The sequence below is a fragment of the Haplochromis burtoni genome, unplaced genomic scaffold (assembly GCF_018398535.1).
Source record: "Haplochromis burtoni strain Fernald_Lab_line unplaced genomic scaffold, NCSU_Asbu1 Contig_81, whole genome shotgun sequence".
NCBI classification, from domain to species: domain Eukaryota; kingdom Metazoa; phylum Chordata; class Actinopteri; order Cichliformes; family Cichlidae; genus Haplochromis; species Haplochromis burtoni.
Window position 1 is genome coordinate 1,159,174 of NW_024582442.1, and position 18,329 is coordinate 1,177,502.

The 18,329-nt window shown below is 42.5% G+C and overlaps 1 protein-coding gene and 1 pseudogene across 1 annotated transcript in view; both read right to left on the reverse strand.

Moving 5' to 3' along the window:
- Positions 1–2,894, reverse strand: part of LOC102314560 (heparan sulfate glucosamine 3-O-sulfotransferase 6) — a 15,206-nt gene extending 12,312 nt beyond the window's left edge. The window contains exon 1 of the mRNA XM_005925429.2: positions 2,066–2,894. Coding sequence (XP_005925491.1) covers positions 2,066–2,559 — 494 coding nt within the window. The 5' untranslated portion in view covers positions 2,560–2,894. The remainder of the gene's footprint in view (positions 1–2,065) is intronic.
- A 13,023-nt stretch (positions 2,895–15,917) lies between these two features.
- On the reverse strand, positions 15,918–18,206 carry LOC102310020 (annotated as a pseudogene).
- Positions 18,207–18,329: the final 123 nt, after the last annotated feature.

Sequence of the window (18,329 nt, forward strand, 5' to 3'; positions counted from 1 at the left end):
CACACACACACACACACACACACACACACACACACGCACACATACACACATACACAAAATGCTGCTGTCTACAACTTCCAGCGGCTTCTTTGTGGGTCACTGCAGATGACAGCAAACAGATTTGCTCAATTTTTGCGATTCAGTGACAACAGCGGAATCATCTTTCAGTGATTTCATCCGGTATCATGTTGCTGCTGTCGCTCTCCATTGTTGCATTGATCCTTCCAACTTTTCTCCGCCTCAACTTTCAGTGAAGTTCACTTCTTTAAAAAAAATCACAGCAAAAGACAAAACCATAATTCACATTCACGTTCTGATACTGTGAGTGTGAACAAATGCAGGTATTATCAGTTATATCCATGCAGAACTCCCATTTAATCTCTTAAACACTTACAGGTGATCACTTTACTTTAATTACACCTCTTAACTTGGCTACACTTTGAAAAATGTTCATGTTGCATGTGGTGACTTAGATTTGTCGTTGGGTTTAGGCGATATTACTGCACGACTGATCTACCTTTTACAGGCCGTGTTTTTACAGGCCGTGTTAGTGGCAGTGCTGTGTTACACCATTAAGGCCTAACAGCTTTACAGCACAAGTCAGCCTAATTAAAACACACATTAAAAAAAAATGCCCCGGAAACACCAGTTTGGCCACAGGTATTTTCACATTCTGCTATTCTGAAGGGAGAGTGAGGAGAAGAGAAGCAAGGAGAGAAGGAGAAAGTCACAAGGAAGAATCTGGGGAGAAGGATGAGTTGTAAATGTGGCATGGAGAGACAGAGGATAGGTAACATAGTACTTAAGACTGCTAACATACATACGGTATATATGAGTGTTTGTGTGTGCACAGAGAAAAAGTGAGAGAGAGGAAATTTAACGACATGCTAAAATTATCAGTGGTGAAACCGTTTCCATGTGTCCTTATGTTCCCTATTAAAAGGCAGCAAAGGGGGGTTTAGAAAATAAGGCAAAGGAAGATTAAATTACACCATCTTGCTATCAAAGTGCCTGTTATTCATGATCCTTACCCTGTCAAACCTCTGTGTAGTTATGACACCTTTCTTGCTTAAAGGTCCCCAAATGGCATTGTGTTCTCACACACTGCTCAGCTGGGATCATGTCCAGAAGCTCGTAGAACATATGGAGATGATCAGGACCAGCTTCACGGACAAATAAATCCTTCTTTAGGGCCTTAACTACACCCAAATGAGGGCTCTGGTCAGCCTGGCCACCCCAAATCATGTGCTGTCAGTATGACAGTAGCTGATGAACATTTTATGTGCCTTTTGTAAAGGAACTGTGCGATCACATTAACTAAGATCATCACTCAGTGTTTGCTCTCCTTGTCAATCAGATTTTTGTGTTTTTGCTTTTTTAAAATTCTCTAATTCAATTCAATTTCATGTTATTTATATAGCTCCAAATCACACCAAGTTGCTTTATATGGTATATGATGAGGTATTTGCTGTAGTTTTTACATGTTAGAGTAATCGATGTGATGTTTGCATGGGTTCTTTGTGGCTCTGTTGCAGAGAAAAAAGGGGAACACTATACAGGATGTCATGCTGAAGTGAATAAATGGTGTTTAGATGACTGTCAAGATGATGAAACGCTCCTCTGGGACCTCACTAGCCCTTTTGATCTAGAGCAGCACAAGAGAGGGAGCATTGTCTAAAGCTGATCCGAATCTATCAACCAGCCAATGCATTGCTGTCTCTTCTATTGACGGAGGAAATCAGCACATCTGCACAGGTGATAAGATGTCAGCAAAAACATCAGTGCTGCTCAGCTGACCCTTTACCCTTACAGCATATACAATCCTGCATTGGCCCGCATGACATCCAAATATGCAATCGTGTTCAAACTTTTTCCAAATAAACCTGTCGGATTCACTTATAAAGAGCACATCGGTTTTTACAGCAGACACCCTGTGTCGTTTTAAAGTTTTGGACTGCCTACGATGGTCCACGATTTACAGTTTTTACATTTTATGATTTGCGGTCAAACCTGGGCTAAAAGCCAGCCACATTCTGTATGAGTGGATTCGTGCGTTCATCCTTACCTGTACCACTCCAGCCCTTTATCGTAAAACCTGTCGAAGAAGTGCGGCTCCGCGCCGAACGCTCTCACGTCCGGGTGGATGCGGAGAAACTCCAGCAGGGCGCGTGTCCCTCCCTTCTTCACGCCGATTATAATCGCCTGCGGAAACCTTTTGGTCCCGAAAGTGTTGGACACGGGGATGCCGTTGCTCTGGACAGTCTCCTTTTCGCTGTCCAGCGTATTCTGTGACGGCTCAGCCGGAGCGTCCTCGGAGCCTGTGCGGTTCCGCTGAAACGGCGCATCGGGGACGAGACGCCGGGGTGGCCGCAGATCGTCCAAAATGTCATAGTCCAAGTCTGAAGTTTCTTGTCTGTATGCAGCTCTTGGAGCCGAATCACAAAATCCGGTGAGGCAGTAGAAGAAGTAGGTGAAGATTAGGACCATGGTGAAAAAGACCGAGACTTTGGACAGCGCCTTCCCAAAGTTGACCCTGAATCTGCATCCACTACATCCCATGAGTTGATCTCCTGCTCGATGCCAAAGGGCCAAAGCGGTGACAGCATGCTTCTTTTTGTTCCCTACATGGATCAGAGTTCGAGCTTAAATGTTCTTTGGAGAACCTGTTGCGCAAAGCTGATCCATCACACGGGGAGCTTCTCTCAGCAGTGGAGTGGCACAGTGGACTTGTCAGAAGTTACATTCACAATTCAGAAAAGAGCTACTAAAGATGTCCTCTGATCATTTTGAATCGTTTGTCCTTTAAAACTCAGTTAGCTGAGACTTTCCAGCTTGTTGTGTCTGTGCGCTCTAGGGTCCTGGAAGCTCTCATTCAAGGTTTCTTTGCTTCTTCTACACCCCCTACAGCCCTCCCTTTTTCCTTTTACATGTCCCCACCCTTTTCCTGCTGTGACATCTTATAGATAGATCGTTCCAGCACAGATAGGATGAAGGGTTTTTTATCCTGTATAATTAAAAATTTATGAGGCATAACATTCTTAATAAATCATTACAGTATGTATCATCATAAGAAAACAACTGTAGCGTATTAAAGCACCATTAGGAAAATGATTTTTTTAATAAGTTAATAAAGAATTTAGTCATTTTATGTCAAGTCAAGTGTAAGGCACATGATTTAGCTTCTTTAGCTCAGCAATGTGGGAAAAAATGATGAGCACTTTATTCTAAAGAGCCCACGTCAGTGTTTTACAAATGTAAGATGACTCCCCACCAAAGAAAATCTTCCTCGCCCCTTTGAACTCATGATAGACATCCCAGTCAGCTTTGTGAATAACACGAGCCCCGAGGACGTCTATCTAAAACCTCTTGTACTCTTCTTGCACTCTGAAGCTCAACACATGGTCTCTTGGCACAAACCTCCCCCCCAAAAATAATAGGCCTAACATGAGGAGGGGATACCTGCAACCCATATCTCTCTTGTACCCTCTTCCCATAAATACAGCATCTGAGACTGAGTGTGTCATCTTTGGGGGTGAGCAGGAAGGATTGGCTCTGGGACATTCCCCTGACTCCGAGCTGGAGCAGATATAGTTTCTTCAGGCAACGAGATGAATTCAGACTTTGAACCTGATTAACACACCGGCTGTTTGAACGGATGAGAGGATGGGGGGGGGGTTAAAGGGTAGATAATCTGTCTGTGACACGCTCAGCCCTGGAGCAGACAGATATAGTAAATCCACTTGGCACTGCACTGACTAATTGAGAATTTTATGCTTTTTATTATCATTCACCTTCGTTCTTTAACATCCTCAGAGAAAACAGAGTTCGGCATTTTTGAAAATGCGCTCTTTTGATTTCTGTACGAGTGAAACATCTTGCCAGTTGTGTTTAAAGGTAACAGAAGGAGCTGGCTTATTAACATATTGTATTTGGTGTGTATAGAAAATCAAAAATGGCAAGAGAGTGTCAGCGGTTGTAGGGTGTGAAGTGCGAGGCTAAAAACAGCAGACGCTCTATGTTTCGCTCCAAAGTGCAAAAAAAAATGTGTTTTTACACTTTTTACTTCTACAGTTTCTGTGCAAACTACAGAAGTGACACATAACGTGATCTCTGTAGATCCTGGGTGAATTTTGTGACTTTTCAGACTTTTCCCGACCATTTTCAGTCTTTGCGCCAAGTTAGCTGATTGCTATTAGTATTCTTAGCATCCTGATAGGAGAGTGGTATCAATCTTTTCATCTAAGTCTTGAAAGTCTCTTAATAGCTCTGTCCCGCAGTGTCTAACTTTTCCTTTAAGGAAAAGCTTTCAAAGTTAAGAATTGCAGAGCCCGTGATTGCAGTTTCCGCCGTCTGCTGAAACAAAGGTCTCTGTGGATTCGTACATGACCCAGGCAAATATAGAATAATGATATGTTTTGACACACAAACAGCCATTGTAAATCCACTGCAAAAGAGGCCAGCTTGGCATCGAGGAATTCACAGCTTTTGGAAATGACCGTCCGCTGGCTGTAGTGCCACATTCAGTCAGAGTGAGGTCAGGATCCGGGCTTTGCTTTCATCAGACGTTTTATTTGCTTTTCCCTCATGCTAATTGCCCTAGCTGGAGTTATACTGGCAGGTTTGGACGCAGAAATATAAACAGTGAGATTAAAGAAACAAACAGGCAGCAGCAGTGTTGAAGAAACAAATGTGATATACAAGTCGTGAGCTGCATCTGTGTATATAGGATTGAGGTCGGATAATACAGTATATCAATCTGTGGGTGTGTTTGCCTGTATGCTCCTCTCTATCTCTGTGTGCTCACGTTTTTATGTATGCATGTGTGCAGTCCAGACTATATTTCCCACCGCTGTGCCTGCAGGTGCGTGCTGGCGCCGCATCCCTGTGTGCACCACAGATAGAGATTTCCATAGCCGGAAGCCTGCCGATGGCGCGTACATGTGTCAGCCATTACAGCAAATTACAAATCCTGCACAGCAAAAAGCTGAATGTTCCACTCTCGTTGTGTAATTTCCAGTGTGAGGAAGAAGCTGTCGCCCATTTGCAAAACCCAGCAGAACTCTTAAAGCAGGGGTGTCAAACATTAGGCCCTGAGGCCAGAGTGGCCTGCCAAAGACTCCAATCCTGCCCAATGGATGGCTTTGGAAATGTGAAGAAGGGCATACATTTGAGATTTTTAACTTTATTTTCACAAGTTTGTCAGCTTTTCGCATTGATAAAGACTTCCTCCATGTCCATTCATACTACACCAAAGTAAATAATTAAAAGATTAACCGTTAAATGAAAGAAAGTTCCAGTTTTTTCACTATGTACTATAGAAATGTATGATATTTACAGTGGGTTCACCATAAGTCGCCCCCTTCCAAAACAAAAGACAAAAATTTTGTGCAATAAGCTAAGTGAACTGTTTCTGTAATTTCCCATGTTTCTTTTTACATTTTAGGCCCAAAGCAGCATTTCTTTATCATGAAGAAAATTGAGGTGTTTTGTTAAAATTGCGCTTTTTTATGTTAAAATATCCCAGGGATTAAATGTGTGATTAAATTTTACAGTATCAAAAAGAAGAGTTTGACTGGTCACTTAAGATCAAAGTGGGCTGCATGTGGCCCACAATATAAAATGAGTTTGGAGTCCCCGCCTTAAAACCATCATGACAGATGTTTGAAACCAGGAGATACTCATCAAGCAGTGCAGAGGCAAGGCTGTATTTTCCTTTAAATGGAGCCTGAACCGTGTGTGTGTGTGTGTGTGTGTGTGTGTGTGTGTGTGTGTGTGTGTGTGTGTGTGTGTGTGTGTGTGTGTGTGGAATGAATATCAGCAAGACATTTCGTAGTAGTTAACTGCAAAGTAGTATATACGGACAAAAGAGCGTCCCCCTCTGATTCTGATGAATGTTCGCTTTTCGCCTAGATTTCTTGTCAAAAAGAAAGTTTTATGCTCGTAATGTGCACGTTGTGCCTGAATCTCTCTTTGAAGCAACAACAGATGCCATGCACACTATTTCCTACATGCAATATGCTCAGTGGTGGATCCCTCAGGCAGTGAGGATGAATTCAAAGGCCCACAACAAAGCAGCTGCGAGGCCCCACCTTCCTAACTTTTATCTGCAAATGTAAGCAACCTCAGTGAGAATGACTGATGGACAGCGTGAAGGAGGAGATGGAGGACTGAACAAAATCACTCTGATCTCTCCAGCCGCACACTTTTTTCTGCCCCCACAGCTTCCTCTTCTCCTCCTACCCACCATCCCTCGTGTCCCGCCACCTTCACGTAGGTGTATCAAACTTTTCTTCTTTGTTTTGCCTCCAGCGGGACCTTCGGAGTCCCAGACTTGCTCTGCAACTTTATAGAGACATCACTAAATGGATCAATGTAGTAAAGATCTGAGAGGAGAGATGTTCGGAGATTATGCAAGACTTTGAACGGCCTTGGAAGCATTAGACAGTGCTAGGCTCACATCATTCCTCGAGTTCAACATGGGAATAATTTATAGCTGAGGGAGAGTTCGCTGGCGTTCATTCTGACTTCACTGGAGTTAAATCTGGGCAATACCCCAAAACCAGGAGCTTCAATTACGTAGCAGTTATGCACGTATAAGCCTATGGATATGTTTTGCATAAACAAAAATGCACAAAAGCCTTCCCCGACTGGAAACCAGCTGCACATAACAATTTTCTATACGTCTTTCATCTTGACAATTTAATCTAAAATGCCTTTCGAGGAAGCATGTCCCTACAGGAGCCTCGTGTTTTCTTCTTCTTCTTTTTTTTTTTAACTCTTATTTACTTTCTGTGCTTTATTGTAGCACCAGAATCAGGGGAGCAGGAATCTAAAGAGAACGGAGGGAATTAAACTGAATGACAATCATGTCATCACATAAGCCGCAGACCGTTTGGGAAATGCCTTCTTTTCTAATCCGCAGCTCTGTGGTGAAAAATGGGATCTGGTGGTTGGCTCTTAAGTGATATTGGGTGTGTGAGGAAGGGCGGAGGAGCAGGGAGACGGGGATGTGAAGGGTGCCTATATGTGTTTTTGCCTGTGTGACAGGAGCTGTGTGTGTGTGAGAGAGAGAAAGTTTAAAAAGAGATGTTAAAAAAGAGACGGAGTATAGAGTTTCATGCCTTCGAGCTCAGTTTGGGGGATTCAGTAAGTCATGTGGCTCCAAATCTGACAGAGCTGCAAAGGTGAAGCAGTGCACTGGCATGCACGAAGACTTTTATAACTTCACGCTTTTATACTACATATAACCACGCGCCTGTGGAGCCCTATTGTTCCCTGTCTGCACGCTCATGTACAGCTTGCGGTACCCGGTCTCAGACTGTTAGTGAAATGCTTGTGGGCTGCTCTGTGTGGCTTCCTTTCACTGAAAGGTCCAGTCCTCCTAAATGTTGATTGCCATGACGTCAGCTCTAAACCTCAGCCCTGCCTTTTATGTGTCACTGTCACCATCTATTTCCGCCCACTGCGTGAAAAACAACTTTCTTTCCATCAGTGCAGTTCACTGACACGGACACTTGGGTTGAACACTGTGCTACTGTTACCGGGCCAGAACCGCCACCCAAATGGAGGCGCTCGTCCATTTTCACAATCGCTCGGCTGGTCCAAAACAATTAAAAGGGTGGGAAAAAGATGCGAATTGATCAACTGAAGCGAATGCCCCATGTGTAACAAGTCTGTAAATGTGTGTCTGTAAATAAAAACACAAACAGTCATCAGGCGGGTGTTAACTGACTGTAATTACTGCTGTAAAAACCAAAGCAGTTTGTCTTCCCCCTTTTTCTGGAGTTTCCCATGTTTTCCAAATTCCAATCTGTCACCGCGGCTGTGAGAAAACGAGAACTGTCAGCCTCAAAATGAAAAGGGAGGGGGGAGAAAAAGAAGTCTTCTGTCCATTGCCTCACAGTTGAGTCAGGTCTCACCTGTCCTGTGCGATCCTGCAGGCCAGAGGGAGAGCGAGCACGTGTGCCAAACTGTTTTTATGCTGCAGAAACAGGAGATAGGCTTCCACCCCCGTGGGCCCCGTCTGCGTTTCACTGGAATGTGAAATTGTGTGTGACTCAAACAAGCAAACCATCAGCTAAGGTGCTGATGGTTGTTCTGGCCAAGGGCGACAAGAGTGTACCAAAGACGTGACCTATCAGACCTTGTGGGAGATAGATGAGGTGTGAAAAATTGGATTTTTCACTTTAAAGATTGACTTGTTTGGCTCATCTGAATCCAGCATTTGACAGTGTTAATATTGCTTTAACATACACGTGTCTGCATTATCTTTTCAGTTATCTTGTGCTAATGCATGCATTCAACTCGCATATTTTAAAGCAAAAGGATAAAAAAAAAATGGAGGGGATACAGCTTGGGTGTGTCCAAAGTCACCAAAATCTATGTTGCAGCCCCAAATTTTCACTTTCTTGTACAAATGAAGTGAATTTTCAGTTTTATACTTTGGCTATCTGAGTGGGGTTTTTTTTAAAGGTTATATTAAAAAAAGTTATGTCTTTAATCTTAGTTGTAAATTCAACTTTTGCACATCAACACATTTATCATTTTGCAGTGGAGTCATGAAAAAATCTGCATATCTGCTCTCTTTAGTCAAACCAACACCGCCACACCCTCACTTTGTTCTAAAGCTGATAATCACATCGGGTTGTCTGTTAGCCTCATTCCTGTGGGAATGTATTCTGAGACTCTGACCTCTTCTTTTTAAACCCCCTCTACACCAACACACATAAAGTCACGCACACGCAGACCTTCTCCTTCTTCTTCTTCTGCCTTCAGCTCTCATCTGGACTCACTTTAGGTTTTGAGGGCTGTGATTTTTGGGGACACAACAGAGCTTGCTGGTCCAAAAGAAGTTTTTTTTCTTCTGTGAACTCCCCCAAAATAAATTTTTAAAAGAATTTGGATTCTGTTTTCTTGACCGAGCAATCATTCGCTTCCTCCAATCATTGTTAAAGATACACAAGGGGAAAAAAACGCAGACTGCTCTCTGTCGTCAGTGTCGTTAATATTGGCATAACACGGTGTTCTCTGCAAAAATCCAGGGCACTGACAAGCCAATAGGGAGAGGCTGAAGGACTAAGAGGAGCAATTACTGCAGAATAGCTCACAGGAGTTGATGGGGATGTGTGCTCTTCTGGCACAGAAGTAAATGGAAGTAAATGAAGGTTTGCGGGTGTGGGTGCTGAAGGTGAAGACATATTAATCTAAGAGTAATTAAGGAACCAGGTGTGTGTGTGTGTGTGTGTGTGTGTGTGTGTGTGTGTGTGTGTGTGTGTGTGTGTGTGTGTGTGTGTGTGTGTGTGTGTGTGTGTTTCACAATATGTGCTGAAGGGTTTATGATGGAGGTATGGAATTCCCCCCCATACATGGGGACAGATATGATCATACAAATAAACACACACATCCACACACACACATATAAATACAATACACACAGATATAATCTCACAGATATAATACACAATACAATCATTATTCTTCTTTTGGGTAGAGTGTCACAGAGTTCACATGTGCTTTAAAGAAACAGTATTTTGAGGAATGTCCTTTGTTTCCTGATGGTGAGTTAAATAAGAAGATCCATATAATTCTCCTGTTTGTACACTTAAGCTGAAGCTAACCTGGAAGACGGCTCTTTTTCTCCAAACTTAAGCTCCAAAACTCACGCATTACATCCCGCTTGTGCCCTATTGAAGCAGTGCGATGTAAAAACAATAATTTGCTATTTTCCTGCGGTTTATGTGCTGAGTTACTTCTTTGTCAGACGTTGCTCCTCCCTGGCAGTAAGTACCTATCTGGTGCATGAACCCTTAGAAAAACTGTACTTTTGCATTCTGGTTTTCATATAGATTTGAAAAACATGATTTGCTTGATTTTCTCTGTGCTAATCAGAAACATCCTCATGTTTGCTTTATGGCTTTATGTTAAGCTAAACTTACAGGCCGTAAACTGCCCCTTAATGATTTACACCAATCAGGCATAACATTATGACCACCTGCCTAATATTGTGTCGGTCCCCTTTTTGCTGCTAAAACATCCCTGTTCCATGGAGGCATGGACTCCACCAGACCCCTGAAGGTGTGCTGTGGTATCTGGGACCAAGATGTTAGCAACAGATCCTTTAAGTCCTTTAAGTCGCGAGGTGGGGCCAACATGCATCCCACAGATGTCCAATTGGATTGAGATCTGGCAAATTTACAGGCCAAGTCAACACCTCAAACTCAATGTTGTGCTCCTCAAACCATTCCTGGACCATTTTCGTTTTGTGGCAGCGTGCAATATCATGCTGAAAGAGTCCACAGCCATCAGAGAGTACTGTTTCAATGAAAGGGGGAACATAGTTTGCTTAGGTAGGTGGTATGTGTCAAAATCTGATTACGTGGATGGCAGGAACCAAGGTTTTCCAGCAGAATATTACCCAAAGCCTCATACTGCTTCCACTGGCTACCCTTCTCCCCATAGTGCATTCAGGTGCAAGGTGTTCCCCAGGTTAAGTGACGCACCTGAATGCCATCCAAATGATGTAAAAGACAATTTGAGTCATCAGACCAGGCCACCTTCTTTCATTGCTCCATTGTCTAGTTCTGGATTTCTTGAACCACTTTTGTGAGTTTGACATTCTGGCCTTTGTCAATTTGCTCAAATCCTCACACTTGGCAATTTTTCCTGCTTCTAACACGTCAACTTTGAAGACAAAATGTTCATTTGCTCCCTGATATATCCCACTCACTAACGGGTGCCACGATGAAGAGATAATCAGCGTTATTCCCGTCACCTGTCAGTGGTCAGAATGTTATGCCTGATCTGTGTATCATCACTGTACCCATCTAACATAGCACACTTTTAAAAAACTGTCAAACTGTTGATGTAGCTATCACTGCACACAAGCTCACAAAAACACCTCTTTTGCCTCTCACTGTCTCTACTTGTTGATCTTTGGTGAAAAAATCATCTGAAAAATGTCAAATACTATACAAGTGACTGAGGCCGAGAATGATGTATGCTGTAGATTATAGGTTTCTGATTGAGTCGAGTGGAATGAAGAGCTTAGGCACCTCTGAACATTTTCTGCACAGAAGTTAGCAATTAGCATGACCAAAGGAGCAATTTTGACTATTACGACCACCCATCTGGGGTCTGTGGGAAGTAAAGGGTTTACAATTTCTATGCAACCCCATATGTACAGTACACAGTGTATATACAATGCAAATACAGACAGACGGTAAGAGAAAAATGCAGGCTCAAACAAGGAAGGGGTGTGCATCGACATGCACGCAGTCTTCTTTAAGTCGCACAATATGATCTGGATGGCACATGAAGCATGCTTAGATTGTTAATGAAGATGATAGAGGATGAGCAGCTACAAATTGCAGGGAGTTCGGGTTAACTGACTGGGTGGGTGTAGTCTGGGTAAGGGGGTGGGATGTGAATTAAAAAAATGACTCTGTGGCACGATACCCAGAGAAAGGCTGAAGTAATTGCTTTCTTCTCTGCAGCACAATTTAAATGTCTAAAAAGATGTTTCATTTACTTAGACGTCAAAGACTTGTGACATTTCTCGGCATGCGCTGACAAAAACACTGCATTTTCCCAGTCTGTCACTGTTCTGAATATCTGCGAGCTTTTCAACTGAAATCCTAAACCTTGCTCGTATTTCCATAGCCTGAAGATAGCGCTTTGATAAAGGTTTCCCTGACTCCATTTGACCATTTTGGTGATCTGTGAGGCTGAACTCATATAGAAAAATAACAGGAAAAGTAAAAAGATTTGCATGACATGAGGGCAGAACCTTCCCAACGTTCCTTCCTGGATTACAGTGCCCACCTTTGAGGCCTTTCAAACCCCGTATAGTCTCTGATCAAGGCCGGATAAAAGTTGTCATGTGGGCACACAATCAGCCAGTCTTGTTCTCCTCTTAGACCTCCGCTTTTATCCCTCAGTCGGTCCAGCATCCCCGAAAATAACGACCCCCACCCACCACCACCCTAGCCTGATCTGTGCAAACAATACCTGTGCCACACACCTCAAGTATTCCTTTGAAGCTTTTAGGACCAACCTGCGCTGCTCTCTCAGGGTGCTATCTCTCTAAAGCAGATCAGATAGCAGCTGAGTGATGTTTGCAAACATGTATATGTTCAAAAACCCTCGCCGTGTTTTTGAAGTCGGCGGCTTTCACAGACAGGAATGTGATAGAGATGACAATAAAGTGACAGAAGCCACTGAGATTTCACGTGTTGTTTATTTTGTTTTCATTGAGAGCCCTCATGCTGTAAGCTGTGCAGTGCGCTCCTTTGGCTCTTCTGTCTGCTTTTGTCTCCTGCATTTTGAAACCTTTGACATTTTGCTGGAAAGAACAGAAATGTAAGGTGGCCTATTGTTTCCTCCTTAAAGTAACTGTAGTTTTATAACTCTTCTTCCTGCTTTTACTCTGTTTATAAGTCATCAAGATATGCTTTTTCGTATACCCACAGCACATAACATGAGTTCCAGTAAACCACACATCATTGAGGTGCGGTTTACCTTGCAAAGAGGATTTTCATTTCGGTTTAAGCCCTGTCTCCTTCGAACACATGCTGACCTGATAACTATGCCCAACCTGGACCGCCTCGAGTTTCCATCTTTCTTTGATCCAGAGCGGAAATCATCCACCAGTGTCTCGTATAAAAGCTTTGTTTATTCTTTCATTCGTTATGCAGGGAGATGGAGTTTTGGCCAACATATGTATGCCTAAAACATGTGGAGGGCAGGCCCTCAACGTATGTATGGATGGAGACACATAGTGGGTTAGCTCACATACTGCAAATATTACCTCCTGATGAAAGGATATCTCTTTATTTAAGTTGCAGTCACGCATTCAGGCACTTTATTCCTCCAGCAAAATGATCACAGCTTGCGGTGTGTGCAGACGCGCAGCCACTGGGTGACAGATGTTTTAGTGAGCTTTGCTACCTTGATGAACTTGAATCTAATGCCATGGCGTGTGGAAGCAAAATAAGCTCTTTTTCCCCCTTTTTTTCTTTTTTTGTCTGGCTTGGCTCAAAACAGAAGCAGGTGTAGTGCCCGTAAACATCCACATCTAAGCAACAGCCTCATATAGGGTACAATTAAAGCAAGATGTCCTGTGAATGAGTCACTGGCGCACACACACATATGGTTAGCCCAACCTCGAGGCTTGGCCTTTGGAACTGAGGAAGACTTTGGTGCAGTGGTGGTTTAATTTAATTAAGGATCCCATTTGTTTACGAGCAGGATGAGACACAGAGGTCAGTGGAAATAAAGTCTGTCTTGTGATTCTATCGGAGAATTGCCACTTCCTCCTTCCTGTTTGCTTCCTTTTGGCCATACAGCTGTGCTCAGATGCCAGCCAGAAAGGCTGTTCTCACAGATAGCAAATGCTAATTGTACTCCTGTTTTTGTTTTGTTTTTAGGTTGGAGGTGGGGTTGGAGCAATTTCCTTTTCCTCTCCATCTCTCGTTGTCACATCTGGTTTATCTCTGCATTTTTGTCTCATCCCAGAGGACAGTTTAGTCTGTGCACTCGTATGTTGACATTACAGAGAATGAGCAACATCTAATCAGTCACATGGAAGGTATTAGTTAATTAATGAGAGTTTGAGGTAAACACTGGAGCCAACATTAGGGTTAGAGCTGACAGTTTGAGGGATTGGGCTCGGTGTAGTCTGCCTGATGATTTAAAGTCTGTGGAAAAACTGAGCAGTACTTTAGACAAAGCTCTGACAGCAAGAAACAGGCGACAAAATCGCATCATATCTGCACATTTGTAGCTGCTGTTTTGATCGTGCTTTCCTAAAATGTTAGTTTATGGTTTTTTGGGTTTTAAAAAAAACAAGTTTAAACAAGTTTTTGATGCCAGCAGCTGGCTTGCAGAGAACATTTACTGCTGTGTGGTACATATCACATTTTCTTTTAACAAGGCCACGAGAAACTACGATGACCAGCTGCTGCTGTTTTTTGTTTCATAGTTTGCCAAATGTATTTTCCGTAGGTGACAGGTCTCAACTGCAGGCAAGCCACATTAGCAACCAGACTGCTTTACTATGCTGTTAATATATCTAGGATGTAATTCCTGCTAAAATAATCAAGGCCTGCTATGAAAAACACATCATTTATCAAGAGATGGCAGCATCTCTTGCTCCAAATCCAGATGCACTAACGTACCACAACACCATGAGAGATACTAACTTTTAAACTATGCGCTGGTAAGCATCAAAATCCAGGATTTACAAAAAGACTGCTTTGTGGTTTTGAACCATTAAAAAATCTAAAACCTAAAATTAGCTTTTGCTTAGAGAAGGCAATTAGAAGCGTGCTAGACTTTTACCTTGGATTGTGGATGCAGTGACAACTTTATTTACCGACTGTGGTTTCAGTGTTCCCATTCAGGGATTTCTTTTATGGAATTGTATACATTTTTAATGTAGCGCTGCTTGAAGGACTGGAGATCACGACCCTACATTCAGCCTTGCGTCTTCCACACAGAAAAATACGCTGAGAAATTAGCATCTCCCAGTCTTTCCAAGTGAAAGACTGATGCTCTTTTTCTATCCAGTAACATTTCTGTATATGTTACTTACAGGTTGTATGGGAGGTGTTTGACCAGGTGAGATGTTCCACTAGTGTTTTGTTTTCGTTTTTTTGGGAAATGCAGCTGCAGAAAACATCAGCACTGCTAAAACGAGCAAAGAAGTCTATGCTTTAAATACTTTAACATCACAATCTATGAATGTTTGCACTTCCGTTCTTAATCCTCTGTCTGACAGCGAAGCTTTCATCTCCCCCTTAGATCTACCAGCCTTTGAAAATCAGCAGCTTCACACCTGCTCATCCTAGACACTTAAACAGCATGAGAGCTGTTGAATATACACCCACATGCTCACTTTGTTTAAAATTCCACCACTCCACCAGCCAAGAACTGCTGCTTACTGAGATATTTAGAAAACTTTACCAAGTGGAGAAAAAAAAACCCACACACGACCCCCTAACGTCTGTACCAGAGTATTACTGCTCAGCGCCCCATAACTGCAGGATCTAGATTGGGAAACAAGCTGCCGGCTTGAAAGGGAGACAGCACGGTGCGGTGGAGACATGATGTCCAGATATATGCAGCACTCTCAATCAGTGGATCTTAGAAAAAACTCACCTAAATTCCATTAGAAAAAGAAAATCAGGCCTTATTTGTGCAGAAGCGTCTTACTTTTACTACAATTACTTAAAGTGAATGAACAACATCTGTGAAAAGTTGCTGATAAGTTCAGCATTTCTTTGTTGTTGCTGGCTACAGAGAATGAGGATAATTTGAGTGCAGAGACTTTCGTCTCTATTTACTCCAGTCATTCAGTTCACACTAATCAAGGTCAAGGTCACTGGACACTTTGTTAGGTACATCAGTTCAACCTCTTGTTAAAACAAATATCTCACCAGCCAATCAGTTTAGGCATGTAGACATGGTGAAGAGGATCTGTTCAAGTTCAAACTGAGCTTCTGAATGAGGAAGAAAGGTCGTTTAAGAGATTTTCAATGTGGTATGGTCGTTGGTGCCAGACAGGCCTGAGTATTTCAGAAACTGTTGATGGGATTTTCCCACACACATAGAAAAAATGTCAAGCGAGCAGCAGGTCTCTGGGTGAAAATGCCTTGTTAACGTCAGACAGTACAGGAGAATGGTCAGACTGCATGAAGCTGATAACAGTTGCAACAGTGAGTCAGATAAGTGCCCATTACAACCAAGGTATGCAGAAAAGCATCTCTGAATATGCAACATCTTAAACTTTGACTCAGATGGGCTACAGCAGCAGAAGACCACACATAGCCCCACTCCTGTCAGCTAAGAACAGGAAACTGAGGCTTTCAACAAAACTCCACAATAGAAGACGGGAAAAACGTCGCCTGGTCTGATCAGTCTCAACATTTAGTCAGAATTTAATGTAAACAACATGAAAGCATTGATCCATCCCTTCTTGTGTCGCCGCTTCAGGCTTGTGATGGGGTGTAATAGGATGGGGTATATTTTCTTGGCACACTTTGGGACCTTTAGCACCAAATGAGAACCTTTTAAACACCAGTTACCCAACTATCGTTGCTGACTATGTCCATCCCTTTATGACCACAGTGGAACAACCTTCTAATCGTTGCTTCCAGCAGGATAACAAACAATGCCACAAAGCTCAAATCATCCCAAACAGTTTTTTTTGGATAGGACACTTTACGCAGATGACCTCCGCAGTCAGCTGATCTCAGTCCAATAGACCATCATTGGGATCTGGTGGAACAGGATTCTCATAAATGATGTGCAGCTGAGAAATCTGCTAAGAACAGGAAAGAAAGACTACAGTTCCCACAGACTCATCAAAACTGGATAATAGAAGACTGGAAAAAAAAAATACCATGAAAGCACAGATCCATTCTTCCATCCACCAACAGTTCAGGCCGTGACATGACAGTGAGTTCATTGTTCTCATTGGCCTCTACAGTCAGCTGATCTCAGTCCAATAGAGCATCTTTGGGATCTGGTGGAACAGGATTCTCATCATGGATGTGCAGCCAACAAACCTGGAGCAACCGTGTGATCCTATCATGTCAAAATGGACTAAAATCTCTGAGGAATATTTCCAGCACTTTATTAAGAGTTCTGAAGGAAAAAGAAGATCCTACACAGTATTAGCACTGTTTACCTAAGAAAGTAGCCAATAAATATATATTGAACTGATGTACAATGTGATACTTTCTAACCCTAACCCTAAGGTAAATTAACAATTAAAATGACTTTAAATCAGTATCAATGCTCTAAGCCAAATTGGTGCAGTGTTTGAGGTACTTGGCAGGTACTATAGCACATGTAGGGCTCACTCCTTGAGCGCAGTGTGAATGAAGATAGTTCCTTATGATTCTAACTGTATGAGTCCAGTCATGAAACTCTGAGAGCTTTAGAGGTTGGGACCAATCAAACCAAAAGGGTTTTTTGTTTGTTTGTTTGTTTGTTTTATACAGTAACATCATAGAGTGACTAATAATGCAGAAAAACAAAGCTTATTTAGGCTATATAGCACCATCAGCTGGTGGAATCACAAATTAGACATTGGTACACAGTCATTAACACATTTTCCCAGACGTGGGTTAATTTAAACTGAGACTGTGGCTGATAAACATCTGACACTCGTTGCCCAGGGGACAAGTTAAAAAAAAGTGCAAAGTTCAAACAATGTGGCTGAATTTGAGCTATTTCCTGTAGCTGTAGCTATTTTTTGTGTTGTATCCTCACAGTTGAACAATCTGTTTAGACCAGTCCTTTCTTCCTAGTGTCCACTTTCTCATCAGTGCCCAGGAGATCCATTAAACTTTATCCTGAGTACTTCATTTGCTGTGAACACATCAGCAGGAGGGAAAATTCTTGTCTTTCACTGCTCACCTTTCTGTCCATCAGCCTTTTCTGTTTAGAGAAAAGAAGAAACAACAGCTGGTTGCAGGTGGATAGTGGGGGTGTAATGTATGAAACCAGCTGTGCAATGTAGGAAACCCTTGATAGTCACCTTTAGGGATAAACATAAGTGAGCTGCTGAAGATTCAGAAGCGTGACAGCCCTTCTCTTGGTCCATCATACAAGAACTCGTGACCCAGTCCATTGCCACACTTCCCACAACAGACCTAAGTATTTTAATCCAGATTGTGCAAGTCAAACCTTATACCTGATTGGTAACAGTGTTAAATCACATCTAGTCCAGCTTATTATATGAAGCTTCCTAACAAATGTTGTTTACTACCTTTATCGGTCCCCAAGCTTCAGGGTGTTTTGAGACACTGTCTTCACGGATAGTCTGTGAAAACGCCGGCCACGGAGAAGAGTGCTCGAACTTCGACATGCTTGAAAATAACTCGTGGCCACATTCGGAGCACACATATATACCTGAGAATGAGGAAAGAGGCACAGTCTTCTATATTTTTACAGCAGTGTCTTGTTACACAGTCACATGCAGCCTCACACTTTCTTTCACTCACCAGGCTGGAAGTGATTTTTATATTCTTCACCACCAGAAAAAGAGCAGTGAGACATTTCATCCATTTCAGTCAAAAGTCGTCAGAGCCAAAGCAGTTTATCTCTACAGTTGCCCAGCTTAGGCCTGAAAAACCTTCGTGCACAGATCAAGTGTCAGCAGCTCCGTGACTCTTGTGTAATGCCCGATCCTTCTCTCATTGCTTCCACCTGGTGGCAATTTTCTGAAAAACTAAAATGCATACCTACTTACCTTCATTCACAAATATTGGAACAAAAAATTCATCAACCAAATGAATATAAAAATATAATCATTAACAAATAGT